The sequence below is a fragment of the Elgaria multicarinata genome, chromosome 7 (assembly GCF_023053635.1).
Source record: "Elgaria multicarinata webbii isolate HBS135686 ecotype San Diego chromosome 7, rElgMul1.1.pri, whole genome shotgun sequence".
In the NCBI taxonomy this organism is placed as follows: Eukaryota; Metazoa; Chordata; class Lepidosauria; order Squamata; family Anguidae; genus Elgaria; species Elgaria multicarinata.
In genome coordinates this window covers 39855844-39870827 of record NC_086177.1, presented here as the reverse complement: position 1 = coordinate 39870827, position 14984 = coordinate 39855844, and the positions used below count along the sequence as shown (strand labels likewise).

The 14984-nt window shown below is 39.5% G+C and overlaps 1 protein-coding gene across 4 annotated transcripts in view; it reads left to right on the top strand.

Annotated features, from left to right (window-relative positions):
- The window catches only part of DCDC2 (doublecortin domain containing 2), a 44793-nt gene extending 33071 nt beyond the window's left edge, over window positions 1–11722 (top strand). For 2 of the 4 annotated variants that reach the window (XM_063129783.1, XM_063129784.1), the window contains exons 9-11: window positions 6308–6408; window positions 9161–9442; window positions 11211–11722. In XM_063129783.1, coding sequence (XP_062985853.1) covers window positions 6308–6408; window positions 9161–9442; window positions 11211–11315 — 488 coding nt within the window. In that variant the 3' untranslated portion in view covers window positions 11316–11722. The remainder of the gene's footprint in view (window positions 1–6307; window positions 6409–9160; window positions 9443–11210) is intronic. The other 2 variants (XM_063129785.1, XM_063129786.1) reach the window with 2 other exon arrangements.
- Window positions 11723–14984: the final 3262 nt, after the last annotated feature.

Sequence of the window (14984 nt, the reverse complement as noted above, 5' to 3'; positions counted from 1 at the left end):
GCTATGGTGTTGGTTGCTATCCTTACTCCCGCTGGACTAATGGAAGTCCCTATGAGGGAGGTGCTGTGAGTTGATCCTGGAAGCATGCTTGTGCACTGGGTATGGGAGAGGGAGCGGACTGGGCTGCATGGTGCCGTTGTCTCATTCTTGCCTTCACCACCCATTGGGTCCTTTTTACTCATGAGTAAGGAGGGGTCATCCTTGGCATGCAACAGTATGATTGGTGAGTGATTATGGAGTTGTAAAAGCTCTGCTTTTAATAGAGTGGGATTGTAGGATCACCCTACCTTTCAAGGGATAATCCAGCTCCTGCTAGATCCTCCCTTCTCCTTCTCATGTACTACTCAGTGTGCAGGAATCACCTATGGCTGTCCTTCTCTTACCTGCAGGAGAGTTGATGTGTCCAATAAGGAAGAGGTTGGATCAGACTCTTAGGGCTAGTCTACACCAAGCAGGATATTCCACTCTGAAAGCGGTATAGAAAAGGCAGGAGCCACACTACTGCTTTATAGTAGTTTTGAAGTGCACTGCAGGATTTACATTACTGCTTTATGTGGTACTGAAGTGCACTGACAACTGTTGGGGCCCATGACACATCTACACCAAGCAGGATATAACACTATGAAAGCGGCATATGGTATGCATCATGGGCCCCAGCAGTTGTCAGTGCACTTCAATACTGCTATAAAGTGGTAGTGTGGCTCCTGCCTTTTATATACCGTTTTCATACCCCTTTCATAGTGGAATATCCTGCTTGGTGTAGATGAGCCCTTAGTTACAGAGATGCAAAAAAAAGAAAGGCTTGACTCAAACCTAGTGTTTCAACGAACTTAAAAAGCAAATGGGGAAAGTGAATTGATTATTTTCTAAACAAGGTAATTTTTATGGAAGACATGGTATTCAGTCATTTAAAGGTCAAAATGTGAGTTGTCATTGAATCCCCAGGTGACATTCACAGCCTTGGTTCACTTTATCCAAGAGAGAGACAAAAAGAAAGATGGATTATATCTAGACTAAAATGAATTCAGATTACATGCAGACCATTACATCCAAGATTAATTTGTTCCAATGGCCTTGTCTCTTTCAAAGGCCATTATGCCATTCTGCTAGCCACCTGGTTCTGTTTACCATAAAGAGAAAGGAGAACCAATTCAGAATTGTAATTAATCAGTTGCCACAGAGACTACAGCACATTTTGGGCTCAATTTGCTTCCTGGTAACATCGGAGCATCAATTCAGAATTGCTGAGGGATTGTTTTACTGTTCAAATGTTATAAGCAACATCCTACAGCCAAAAGAATAGGCAGTTATATGTAGATATTCTTGAGCCATGAGTGTTTGTGCTATTTCTGAACATCCCAGGTATTATCAACATACGTATATGAGGTTCATATAATTGCCTATTGGGAGAGAAAGGTCCGTGGCTTTTTTCACTTTTCCTGGAGGGTTAAGGGGAAGCAGTTAATGGGCCTGTTCAGATATCATGCTAAAACATGGTTAGGCCATTAATCCCTTTGCAGCAAATGGTTAGTGAACATGTTTAAACCATGGTTATGTAGCCAGTATAGTCATGAATGGTTCACACAATACACTAAGTCATGGTTCACACAATATGCTAAGCCACAATGTTTAGCTCAAAATGCTTAACCACTGTGGCTTAGTGTGTCATCTGAACAGGGTCAATATCTAATTTTATTAAAATATTTATATATTGCCATATCCTTTCCATTTACAGAAGTTCTCGTGGTGGTATCGTTTTTATCAGCTGAGGAACTTGGGCTTCTACTAGCTTTGGACTTTTCTTGAAATAGTTTTTGCCTTCCTGAACATTGCATCACTCTGAGCTATACACAGTTTTGATCAAAGTTGTTTATCCTGATCCTTAAAAATAATCTCAGGTAGATCCTTGTGGGACCATGCACATCAGTGGCCACTAGTACAGTGGCAGACTCCCAGCATGATCTTCCAGGAGATGCTGAAGAATCTGAAAAATATTCAGCTGTCTTTCATATATCTCTGAAATGCGCAAATAATATATCAAATATTGTCTTATATCCCGTGCCTATTTCTACCCAAATATGACATTTCCTGCCAAACCTCTAATTGTTTATCTATTGTTCTGTTACAATCAGTTCTCAGTTCCTAATTCTTTTGTGTATGTAGATAGGGGGGAAAAGTATTGTGCATATTGTATGATAAGAGTTTTCTCTTGTATTTTTAAAAGAACCATAGTTTTAACCAGGGCAGGTTAATACCTGCATCCAGTTTTTAGATATTATGTGTGGCCTTTTTTCTTTATTCCTTTTTTTCTTTTAAAGAAAGGATTTATTTGAAACAGATTTAATTGGAGATTTTAAGCAGCAGGTGATGAAATGTTATTTTTCTCAGAAAAAAATGTGTAATGATTCCTAAGTGGCTTGAAGAAAATGAATTATATATTTTTTTCTTTTTCACAAGTTCTTTGAAATAAGGGTTTTTACTACCTGCAGGGTAATAGCTTTCTTTTGCCATGTAAATGCAATATCAATCTGATTTGCTATAGAAATTGGGGTTTTAGTGTCTTTCTGTGCTCTTCATGCTGTGATGAAGTTGATAAGTTTTCTTCTGAAAGGTGGATTGTAAGACATTTGTATTTAGAGTAATTTTCAAGAGCTGCCATTTATATGGCACATGTATTTATTAATGCAAAATTCTGATAAAAGGATAGGAGCGTCAGGAAAGAGCAAAAAGTAACTCCACTCATGTTGTCCTGACTTGCCTGTTTCTGAGCAAGACCCATAGGACAGGGTTGTTACTGTTTAAAATCTGGATGCTCTCAAACACCTTGGACTCAATCCATCCATGGATGAGAGCTGTGCCTATGGTGGTGTAGATTGAGTTCATTGTTATGAGGAAAACGTATTTTGCTGCTTACCTATCATCAATTTTTATCTCATTCCTATCATACTCAACTCATGGTAAATTAATGGCCCTTTGCTTCAAAAGATGTATGTGCTTTTTCCAAAAGAATGTAGCAGGGGCTGCCATTTGTACACAGCAAGGTACCATTTCTGTGACAGATTTATAACTCCCTTAAGACATTTTAAAATTGATTCCTACCACAATGCCAATTTCTCCCATGTTTTTACTTTTATCTTTTATTTTACTTTGGTGAAGATTAGAAAACAATCCCTTATCCTCTTCATCCCTTTTAGGTATCTGCTGGGTTTAATGAGCAATACATTCCTTATGCTGCTTCCCCCCCCTTTCTCCCCCCCCCCGCCTTTATGGGGCAGCATCTGGTAAATTACATTGAATATTTTTGGTAGTTACATTAACTCCCATGCTTACATACAGAGCTTATAGCTCTGTAAATGCCCCCGATTTCCATAAAATATTCAGGGCAGACTGTTATTACCATGATTATTTTCTCCCTAATGCTGAACTTCAATCAGCTTCAAATTTGAAATGCTTTAAATGGCTATGCATAATATCATTTGTACTGTAATAATTTTTTTTATGGTTAGTGCTGCCTTGGAAAGGAGCTTATGTAAGAAACGTTAATTCTCTGTGTTTAATTATTTAAAGTATATTGATTTCTTGTTAGTTGTTTGGATGCATAACTCGTTCACTCTTTAATATAGTCATGTAATTTTCTTGTTTAACGAAGAGTTTCTGCCAAGCTGATAGATATACGGAGCAGGATAAAGCAGGAAATACCTTTCAGTAGTTTCAGGCACAGGAATCCAGCAACCTTTCAGAATCAATATATATATATTATTATTATTATTATTATTATTATAATATTTATATCCTGCCTTTTTTCCTCCAAGGAACCCAAGGCGGCGTACATAATCCTCCTCTCCATTTTATGCTCAAAACAACAACCTTGTGAGGTAGGTTGGGCTGAGAGTCTGTGACTGGACCAAAGCCACCCAGTGGGTTTCCATGGCCGAGTGGGGACTAGAACCCGGATCTCCCGACTCCCAGTCCCAACAGTTTATCCACTACACCACACTGGCTCTCAAGCATAGGAAGCAGTATTGTTCTCCAACCTCCAAATAGTTCCTGTCATATTCCCATATGTTCTACCCTTGCTGGACACTTTACACAGAGGTTCAAGACACCCCTGTTTCCTGCTGCTTCTTCCTGTTCTACCACTTCAGGCAACAAGACCCTCCCCCTCCATGCGCTGACCAACTCTTGGCTAGGATACTATTCTCTCCTGCTTTTCTGATTGTTATTCCTGCCTCTCCAGTTTGGCTCAGAACGTTGTGAAGTCCAAGGTTTTCACCCTTGAAGTGACCACTTTCACTTAAACTCCAACAATATTTCCTCCCTAGTTTCCATTCAGTGATCTTCTTGTCTCTACCCCACTCTGCACAAGTTTGTAATTTTGGCTTCTTCTCTCACTCCCATTTTGAGAACTACTGAGCTGTGGACTAGACCTGGTAAATCCTTCCCTGATAAACCTTTCCTCTGCCATGTACTGGAGGAGGAGAAGGTGGTGGCGGCGGAAGGACTGAGGTTGCAGGGGAGGAAGCGGAAGGAGCCGGAACAGTGGAAAGAGGGCTTAGGAAAGCTACTTTGGGTCAGCCTTATCCTATCTGCAATACGGGGTCAATGAGAACCCGTGTGGTGTAGTGGTTAGAGTGTTGGACCGGTTGTATTCCCCACAGTCATGAAATTACTGGGTGACTTTGGACCAATCACTGACTCTGAGTCTAAGTTACCTTACAGGGTTGTGAGAATAAAATGGAGCGGAGGAGGTCTAGGTAGGCTGCCTTGTGTTCCTTACAAGAGAAAAAGAGGTGGGATATAAATGTAATAACAACGTTTTCAAAACATTGATGTACTTTGCTGTGTCATCATAAGTGTTATGGAGATGATATGTGTGAAGGACTTTTGACATTTCTTGAGAGTTAAGCAAAACTTAAGTATTATTATTACTAGAAAAATGCCCGTTGTTATGATGGGTGCAGTACTTGTAAAAGGAATGTGTGTATATTGCAAGGAATCATTAGGTGGTTCAGCTTGCTTGAAGGATAAGATTTGTTCTCAGCACACCTAAAGGTCAAGCTGTTCCCTATTTTCTAAAGGCCCACTACTTTTGTGGTCTCACCTTTAACACACAAACATACAATTATAATATAATAAAGCACAATACATTAAAATAAAACAGGAATATCAAAACATGTAAAATAATCAGACAAAACTAGCAGTCAACTAAATAAAAACCATGAGCAATGGCAGGGAAGCGTTCTCTGCTCAACAGGCTAAATGGCTGCCTGAACAAGAATCTCTACAAATGTTGGTGGAAAGCCATGAAAGAGGGTGCTTTGGAAAGGGAATTTCAGAACGTAGGCGCACCTGCTGTGAAGACCCTCTCATGTCCCAACTGAGTTCAAAAGCAAGAGGCAGAATTTACCAATGTTTATGTTTACAAGTATTAGTTCTTGCACCTCCTTTCTAAACTTGGGTTAGCTACCAAATAGATTTGTCATTGGTGTTACATTCATTAATTGCTGTTTCTTCTTTCCTGCCACACTATGAATCTCTAACATTTGTATTTCCATTGTGAATACTTCTCATACATATGACACCCCATTTCTGATTTTTAATCATTAACTTAAAATATGTAATAATTATCATTTCCACTCATTTTAATTATGAAATTGATTTTTGAATGGAGTAGGGCACAATCCTAGGCATGTTTGGACAAAAAAAAAAAAAAATGCTCTACAAATCCCAGCATTCCCCAGCCAACATGGCTGGTTGGGGAATGCTGGGACTTGTAGGACTTTTTTTCTGTCTAAACTTGCCTAGGATTGTTCCCTTAGTGACACATGTTACTTTCAACTAGCTTAAATCAGGGTGGATATAGAAAATACCAGTTGTTATCCATAGTGAAAGAAAACAAATGAATAAAGCTTTGTTGGGAGTGGAGACCTTTAAGGGTCTAAGTTAATGTGACGCTGCTGAGAAAGAACCTCCCCATTGGTAAGTCTTTAATTTGGTAACACTATTAATGTACATGTGTGTGGTATTTTTATTTATAAATACCTGCATTTGAAGTTCAGAACTGAGCAAGTGAGTACATTCAATAAAATATCAGGATTAGCTAATTTTGTTCTCCTTCCATGTCAAAATACTGATGCACCTATATAGCAAATGAAAAACCAATGGACACAATGTTTCTTAAAGCCAAAGAATTAAATGATGAGTGAGGAGTAGCATTTGGAAAGCTATTTTCAGGCTGTTGTTGGACGCACTTCACTCATTCTACCACACAGTGTCACAATTGGACTCTGCTTTTCTCTGCTTTCAGAAGAGGGTATTTACAAAGCTGGCAAAAAGCGGTCTGAAATGCGGGGGGCTGCAGAAGTCCAGGAAGATGATGACACTCAAACCGAAGTCCCACTTGACCAGGTAATCTATATGGTTTGAATAAATGACTGCACTTGAAAATAAACCACCTCCTGATTATTACCTTCTTCATTGTGCCCTTTGGATGTCTACAGATGTGGAATGCGGAGGCTGCAGAAGTCCAGAAAGGAGGAGATACGGAAACAGAGGTTGCATTGGTTTAATGTGGCAACTCATTAACTCTACCATGTTATCATGGGGGTGGGCAGAGTTAGGAGGGGCAAGAGATGTTTGGAGAGCACTGGCTTTTTACCAGGCTAGGACTGAGGAATTCAGGCAATCGCTTCAGGTTTTTCCTTTGCTATGGGGGAAGAAAGAAGGGTCTGCCGGTGTCATCTCCAAACTTCGCTTCATGGGTGGTACAAGCAATCACCCTTGCCTGTAAATGGCAGGATTTGAACTGTCGGGACCAATCCAAGCCCACTCTAGGAGAGCGATGGTAGCATTAGTGGCATTTGAGAGAGGTCTTTGCTGGCCAGGTGCAGAGTGGAGCCAATCCCTGCCTCTACACTTGAGAAGAGATGCCGAACAAAGAGCTGGCCCAGCTGCTGATTGTTGGTGCCATGACTAGTTCTGCACTTTTGCCTACTAAATCTGGTCATGTTGGCAACATAAATGTAATGTTAGTCTTTTTATAAATCATATCTAAATGGGACCTCTGAAATCCTACTTGGATGTTAGTGATTTATGCAGATGCTGGTACAAAGATGATATGACTATTTAAAAAAAAACATTTGGCTCTTGCAATCATATATATGCTAAATTCAATTCCAAACAAATCATTCCTTCCCTCTTTAAATGTTAGGTTTTGTAAACAATGGCAGGTATTCCATTGTCGCTTAGCAACCCTAACTGGTTTGGGTACAAAATGTTTCTTTCGGTTTTGGAAAACATTTGGTATATAAATGAAATACCGTATTATTCACTGGGAAATAGCAGCTGTATTTAAGAGATGCTGGCTTCTCTGCAGTCAAGCGCTCACGGAAGTTGCATTCATGTCTTGCTGTTAGATTTGTTGTTCTTGTTGCCCCTCTTTTGCCTGTTCTGTAATATTCATAGAGAATGTCTCCTACTTCTAAAAGGGTAAATGCATGTAAGAATGTATTTACATAAATGCATTAATTAGCTACTTTTAAGCAGATACCTTTTGGAAGTGTGTTTTATGAAAACAATGGTTGTTTTGCACTTGGGTTACTTTCAGACTGAGTGATTTTACCCACACACTCTAATAAATGGGATGATCTGTGCTTGTTTTAGCCATCTGAAAACAAGGGCTGTTTGAGAATGATACTGATAATCCAATACAGAAAACAACAACAACAGGCTAGCTGTCTGGTTGAATTGCTGTAGCTTTTGGACATTCAAAATAGGGTCAGCTGTGTCTCTTGTTGATCGCAGAATTGAGCTGCCTGAAACTAGTAAATCGGAATAATCTCGGTCAATATATGAAGAGCTATTTAAGATGTGTTGAAAGATTTGCATCTACTCAGTGGGATCCCCCCCTATACTTTACAACTTTTATGAATTCATGCCATTATCAGAAGTCGCTTTTAAAATTCCCTTTAATTTCAAAAGCAGCTTGCCATGTGGCTTGCAGGGCAGGGCTGCTGTTTAAGAATTTAAGAAGAGCCCTGTTGGAGTGGTGCAAAGGGCGTTCTAATCCAGCAATCTGGATCCAACTGTGCCCAGTCAGGTTCATCTCCCCCATGCCATTTCTCCTGCCACTGCTTGAGCCCAGCCGGTACTTGTTGTCTCACAAAGAAAGATGGAGGAAGCTGAAGGAGTCCCTGGATCTGGGAAGCAGTGTGGGGGGAGGGAGTCTTCCTCTTTGCCATGCTGTTCTTCTCTCCCTCTTTTATCACACAAACCCCACTTCTTTGTTTCATGCAATTTTCAAAGCACATCCGTGACTTCAGAGTAGGTATGTCCTGTTTTCTAGGGCTGTGTTACTTACAGCCACTTAATAAGATTCACGCAAGTTATTTTATTTATTTATTTATTTATTACATTTTTATACTGCCCATCAGACAAAGCTCTCTGCACAATTAAAAACCATAAAATACAAGTATAAATTTAAAACATTAAAAGTTTAAAGGGCAATATAAAACCAGCTACATTAAAGACTAGGGAAAGCCTGTGTAACAGAACTATTGAGAGATTTGTGCCTCAGTCCTAAACCCACTTTCTTGAAAATAAGCCCATCCATTTGAATGGAACTGAATTCCAAGGAAATGTATTTTGGATTATGATGCTATGTCAGCGATATAGTAAGTAGTCTACTGAAGCAGCCTTCATAGGTGGTGATGTGTAGAGATCTTGCTATGTGCATTGTACATATCTACAGACATATTTCCAGAATATTTTTGCTGTTTTACACATTAGTGGTTTCAGTTAATGACCATGTAGCTAGTAGAGTGTAACATGTAGATTGTTTGTAACTCTGTCAAAGAATGTGGTTTTTGATTTATTTTTCTGTTTTGCTTTCGTCTTTGCGAAGAACAGATCAGTTTATATCTATGTATGAATGTACACAAACACGGTCCTCAGCCATTGTTATGACCATGATCTGGTTTCTAACTGAGGAGGAATTTACTGTAAAATAACATTAGTATGAGAGCTTATATTATAATCATAACAGCTCGTATAATATATATGTACTTTTCAGCCTTTTATTTAGCTCATCATCATAATTCTACCAGTAATATTTTGATCAAAAGAGCTGAGCATAACACAGTTTTGTTTTTGCTTCCATCAGCAGCCAGCAGAAACTGTGGATGAGGAAGAAAACATGGCGCCAGAACACAACGCTCAGCATCAAGGAGAATATTCAGCGATGAATGGGGAGGGTGGAGAAATGGGGGAGGAGAAACTGAATAACCATTATGAAGATGAGCAGCAAGGGCAGAGCCTTGACCAAGCAGCACAGGAGGAGCTTAGTAGTCATGCACATGGTGAAACAAATGAAGAAAATGGTGAAGAAATGGATCACAAAAGTCATGAAGAAGAAACAAAAGAAGGTATTGATGATCAAACCCAGGTAACATGTCTTTGCTCTTTTGCTGTGCTAATGCTTCCATTTGTCTGCTCTAGCAATAGGTCTGTCTGCAGCCAGCATTCTCCATCCTTGGGGTTCACTTTTGGAGCAACTGTTAGCTTCCTCATCTTCGCTAATCCTAGTGATATTACTTTCAAAATATGGATGTCTGAGAATTCCATTTGGGGAATGAAAAAATGATGGATTCTCCTGGTTTGGACCTTGCAGATTTCATTCTGTTTTCCCCTGCTAGCAGCGACTCAATCTGTAGTGATTCAATCCAATACTTGGATTCCTTTTTCTTTCTTTTTTTTAAATGTTGGCAATTTGCACAAATTGGAATTTCCCCTGCGTTTACTTTCCAGCCCCTAAATTTGTACAAATTTAGAGGCTGGGAAGTAAATGGAAGGGAAATTTGTGAAACAGCAGTAACTGCTCCAAAAAGGAGCTGCAAAATGGGGAGAGCCAATAACTCCCCTTTCTGGACCTGCTGGAGACTTGGGAAAATTCTGAAAGGTAGGAGGTGCCTGACAAGTGTTAGTTCAACTCTTAAATAGTGAGAGAATTACATTGCCAACTTGGAGATATTGTCCCCCGCACACTTTTGGTGCACTTACTTTGTTTACTTTCCACCCCCTGGTGCTTCTGAATTGTGCAAATGGGTTCCTCCTTTGTCTTACTATTTCTTTTCCAGTCCTTTGCAACTGTGTACAAATTAGCCTATATACAGTCTTAGCTTGAAAATTTCCTTGTATTTTACCTGCTGTGTTTCTCCTCCCTTTGACAGTTGAAACATACAAGCAAATCGACCAGGCAAAACTACACACATCAGACAGGTGAAAGAGCACATCCAAAAGACCAAGGGATTTTTTTTTTAAAAAAATGGTCCCATTTGCACAAATTTCAAAACACCCCCCGCAAAGAAACCAATTTGCACATATTACCATTCACGCAAATGGGAGAACTGCCCTCCGCAATAAATCCACAAAACATTTCCGTAATTAGAAAAAAAGTATCCACTACAGTCCACCACCACTTAGCAGAATGGAAACACTGCGGAATCCTTTTGGGCTCAAATGGAACAGAATTCACAGCACATCCCTGCTTTCACATGGGGGATGGAATATTGTGAGATTATCAAATCTGATTTCCACCATCATAAGACTGATGTGGTTTAGTTGACAGTTGTTATCATGGAATTTCCCAAAATAATTTGTGCCCTGTAGATGGAGCTTAAAAAAGAAGATGCTAAAGTCACTCATGCAGACGCTCTGAGGTGAAGTCTAAGCAAGGATGGGAGTAGAGAGTTTGTTTTTTTTAATCATGCTGCTAATTGTATACCCCAACAACTTAAGAAAGAGACCCTTTATTTGTGCAAGCTAACCAGGAATGTGGCTTATTCACTCTTATCATTTAATGTTTTTGAAACACTATGTTTCATACATAGGAAGAAAATTTCTGTTGTTGATTATTCAAACATATTGCGGGCTAAATGCTTTTTTACTGGACTGCACACTTTGTGATCTATCAAGCCAAACCCAGTTCACTAGCCATATGTGGTGGCCTATCAAGGTTTGATAAACCTTCTACATTTGCTTCTTTTCTGGAACAGCAAATCAGGTGGGTTGCCAAAGCATTTGACGTGGCTGATGATCTGCATTTGGCTTGACAGGCCTCAAGGTGAGCAGGTCTGCTTTATCACGTTAACACATACAAAAGAAAAATCCTTGCCATATGACAAGTTAAAATACGGGTTTCTTTCCCCCTCTAGGCTGATTCCAATTATGAAAAAACGTCAGCTCCAAGAGTCACGATCACCAGTCCACAGGAAAGTGAAAAAAATGAACAAACCAATGAATATGCAGCAGTAGCATAGGCATATTTTAAAGGACATAGAGTTAGCCAAAAATGAAGGATTTTATATTTGGAATGCAAAGCATCTTTTTCTGTGATTGATTAATTTATAATGTGACAATATGATGGCGCTCCATCCATTGAGCCCTGATGTGATAATGTGGTATCCAGTACTTAGATAATTAAATGATGCCTGTTAAGAGGAAGATTGAATTATAATCCCAAGGTTTGGCCTTCCTCTGATGTGAATTTTAAGGGAAAACATAGGTGTTAATTTAATAAATATTGTCATTACAAAATGTTGAATATTGGACTCGCTCCCATATATGCTTACAAAAAAGATGGCTAGGCTAAAAGCAGTTTGTTTAGAAGAGTTAAATAATATTTTTGTGACTTTAAAATTGAGAAACTGATATTTTTTAAAAAGATGAATAAATCTTTATGTATATGATAAGCTGTGGTGTATTTCCAGGTCCTATTTTAGGATTAGAAACCAGATTCCCAGTTTGTGATAAGGAGAGTGTAACCAGAAAATTTCAGCAATATAGAAATATGCCTTGATCCAGAGCCCTGTGTGATCTCTGCTGTGCACAAGGGGCTCTTGCATGCATGGGCTTTTATACCCATTTCAAAGGAATGTACACATAGATGTATTCTCTCCATTGAAATGAGTGGGGGACGTCATTGCATGTGGGTGAATACCATGTGTTGAACAGAGCTCCCATGTCTGGAACTGACTGCTGGATCAGGGTGACTGAATGTGGCCTCAAGATGAAGGACTTCTACTGCATCAGTTAATAGTTTCAATAATACAAATAATAATACTACATTATTAGTGTATATTATTAACCTCCTCCTTTTTACTACGTGGTAGTAAGTCCCATGGATCTTGATGGATCTTACTTCTAAGTAAATATGATCTCACCCCAAATGTGTTTGATACAATTCTGCTGTGTGTTCTCTGCAGGCCAGACTCATTTAGTGGGCAGTATCCAATGCTGTCCTTGTGTTAGTAGGAGCAACCGCTAGCACAACAGGAAGTGCTTGTGCTTGATAGCGCAACTGGAAAGTGACCCAAAGTAGCACTTCCGGAAAGGGACAAGTCAGGGGAGCTCGAGGAAGGGAGCTCCACTAACTTCTCCTGTTCTGTATCTCTCGTTTGAGCTAGTTTCTCAGGTTGCACTTTGAACTGCTTGTTTCCCATTAGTGGTTGTTCCGTCTAAGGATGGGGTGGGCAACTTCAGGAGATCTGGCATCGGCCACAGCCTGCGCAATAACCCCTCAGAAAAGGATTTTTAAAAAGTTGAGGGGGGGGAATGGCATCTGTAGCTGTTACAGAGTGCCGAAAGGGTCAAATTTAGCTTACTTGGAAACTAAACTGACTCTTTGGGCACTCCGTAGCAGTTATGAGTAAAATGTAATTTGCAAACAAGTGAAATTTGACCCTTTTGGTGCTTTGTAGCAGCAACAGATGTCACCACCCACAATATATTTTTTAAAATTTTGGGGGTCATCCCCAAATTTGGTAGGATGTTGGGGGTCACACCAAGGGGGGGCGGGGAAGACATGTTGCCCATCCCTGTTCTAGCACAATGTAATTGGCACTGCCGGATTGCCAGCATTGGATACAGCCCAAAGGACTTTTCAGTGGACTGGCCGCAGGCAACAAGTTGAACAATCAGGGCAAATTTCTATATAGAATTCATACTTGATGGCAAGTCTCACTTTTTAAACCTAAGGATACTTCACCAATCACAATATTATGGTTTAGTAATACTAGGGGAAAACATTATTTAAAACTTATCTTCAACTCGCAAATTGTGTTCTCTCATTGGGTTAAACTTCAGCTCATGAGAAACAGACCTATTCAAACACGGGGTCACAAATAATGGTGGTAAATGGGCATAGCATGTTAAATGTGTTAGATTGATGGATTCTAGAAAAAACCCACCTGTGATTGTTATGGGAAGCAGCACTTACTGAGGCCATAGGAATGTTTTATGTGAAATGTATAATTCTTATTATTTCAAAATTTTGCTATATCCCTTATTTTAGCTAGGTCTTTTTAAAAATAGGCTGAATCTTCATTTTGGTTTGTAGCTCTTGATAGAGAGTTCAGCCATCTTAAACATTTGTTTGACTTGGTAATACTAATTCCTTTGTATTATATATGTCAACCTCAACTTATATATTTCAATGTTAATTTAAGTTTTAATTCTTTGAATATATTAAAAGGTTTGCTATTAAAAACTTTAGAAGGCTAATGGGTAAATTGCTATTAAATTACTCAGTTTCATCACATATGAAATCCAGTGGTTACAGTTTCCAAGCCCCTGACAGGGACCTGATAACGTTCCAAGGGGAAAAAATGTCATATTACAGTGTTGTCAGGATAAACACATAAGCTGTGACACTATTAATCCCTTCCTCGGTGATAAAGTAAGTCTGATCATACCAGCAGACTTCTGGGCTTTAGTCAAGAATTAAATTCTGAGCGATTCTTTGTACCTCACAGTGTTTAAATATTGTCATTTGGTCTTTGGGCAGATCAGGAACTATGTTCAGACAACATGATAACCAATGGTGGTTTGAATAGTCAACAGTTGGTTGTGTGCAGGGAGGTTTTTTTTAAACTAACATGTGGTTATTTGGCCGTAATAACCAACACAAATAACCAACACACTACAGAGTTGGCTATTTGAACCACTATTGGTTATCGTGTTGTATGAAGGGCACCGTTGGTTATTTCCTCAGCCACAGAATCACAAGGCAAGAGCGGTCAAAGCAGTGGCTGCCGTTCTAGTCCAGCTGACAGGATAGATTTTTGGCAGCAGTGGCTGATGGGATACTAGCAGGAGGACTGGGGAGGGAGAGGGCGGGGGATGAGTGAGTCAACTCAGCATAGACTAATAGTGAACTCAGCGCTGATCCTAATCCACACCATGGTTGATTATTGTCATGTTGTTTGGGGGAGTAACCCCTAGATAAACAACTGTCAACTTGATTACCCCACCTTTGACTATTGTGTTGTCTGAAAGCAGGGTTTGTTACTTTTTTAGCAATTTCCAATAAAAGCCTGTGAGTTGGGTTGCTGATGTGTTTATGTATCTTCCAGGCCCAGAACAAAAGTGCTTGACCCTCACATGATGAATGTAATATCAAGTGATGGCTAGCAGGTGTGAAACAGTCATGAAGCATCAGATGTCAGAGACAGTCCCATAATATGACTTAAGTAGCTCAGTCACCATACTTTTCAATGGAATCAGCAGTACACACATTCAACTACAAGTTATCTTAGGCCATAGCTAGACCTAAGGTTTATCACTGGATCATCCAGGGGTCAAACCTGTTCATCTAGGTGATGCACAGGGGATCCAGTGCTCAGGCAGGGGCGAACCCTGGATGATCCCAGGATAAACCTTAGGTCTAGCTGTGTCCTTAAATAAGAAATCAAGGGAACAGATAACAATGTTATAGTTGCAAATATGAATGAGCCCTAAATAAAGCTCTTCAGCATATTTTAAAAGGCAACTTGACTTCAGTAAGTTTTAAGTTTACATGTGAGATTTAACCCGTATGGATTTTTTTTAATCTTTAAGAGCCAAAGTGCAAAAATAAATGTTTATAACTGAAAAAGTAGTGTCATATTTTTTGATGTCACACCAACATAGCTGTCCTAAGTGTTGGTTAT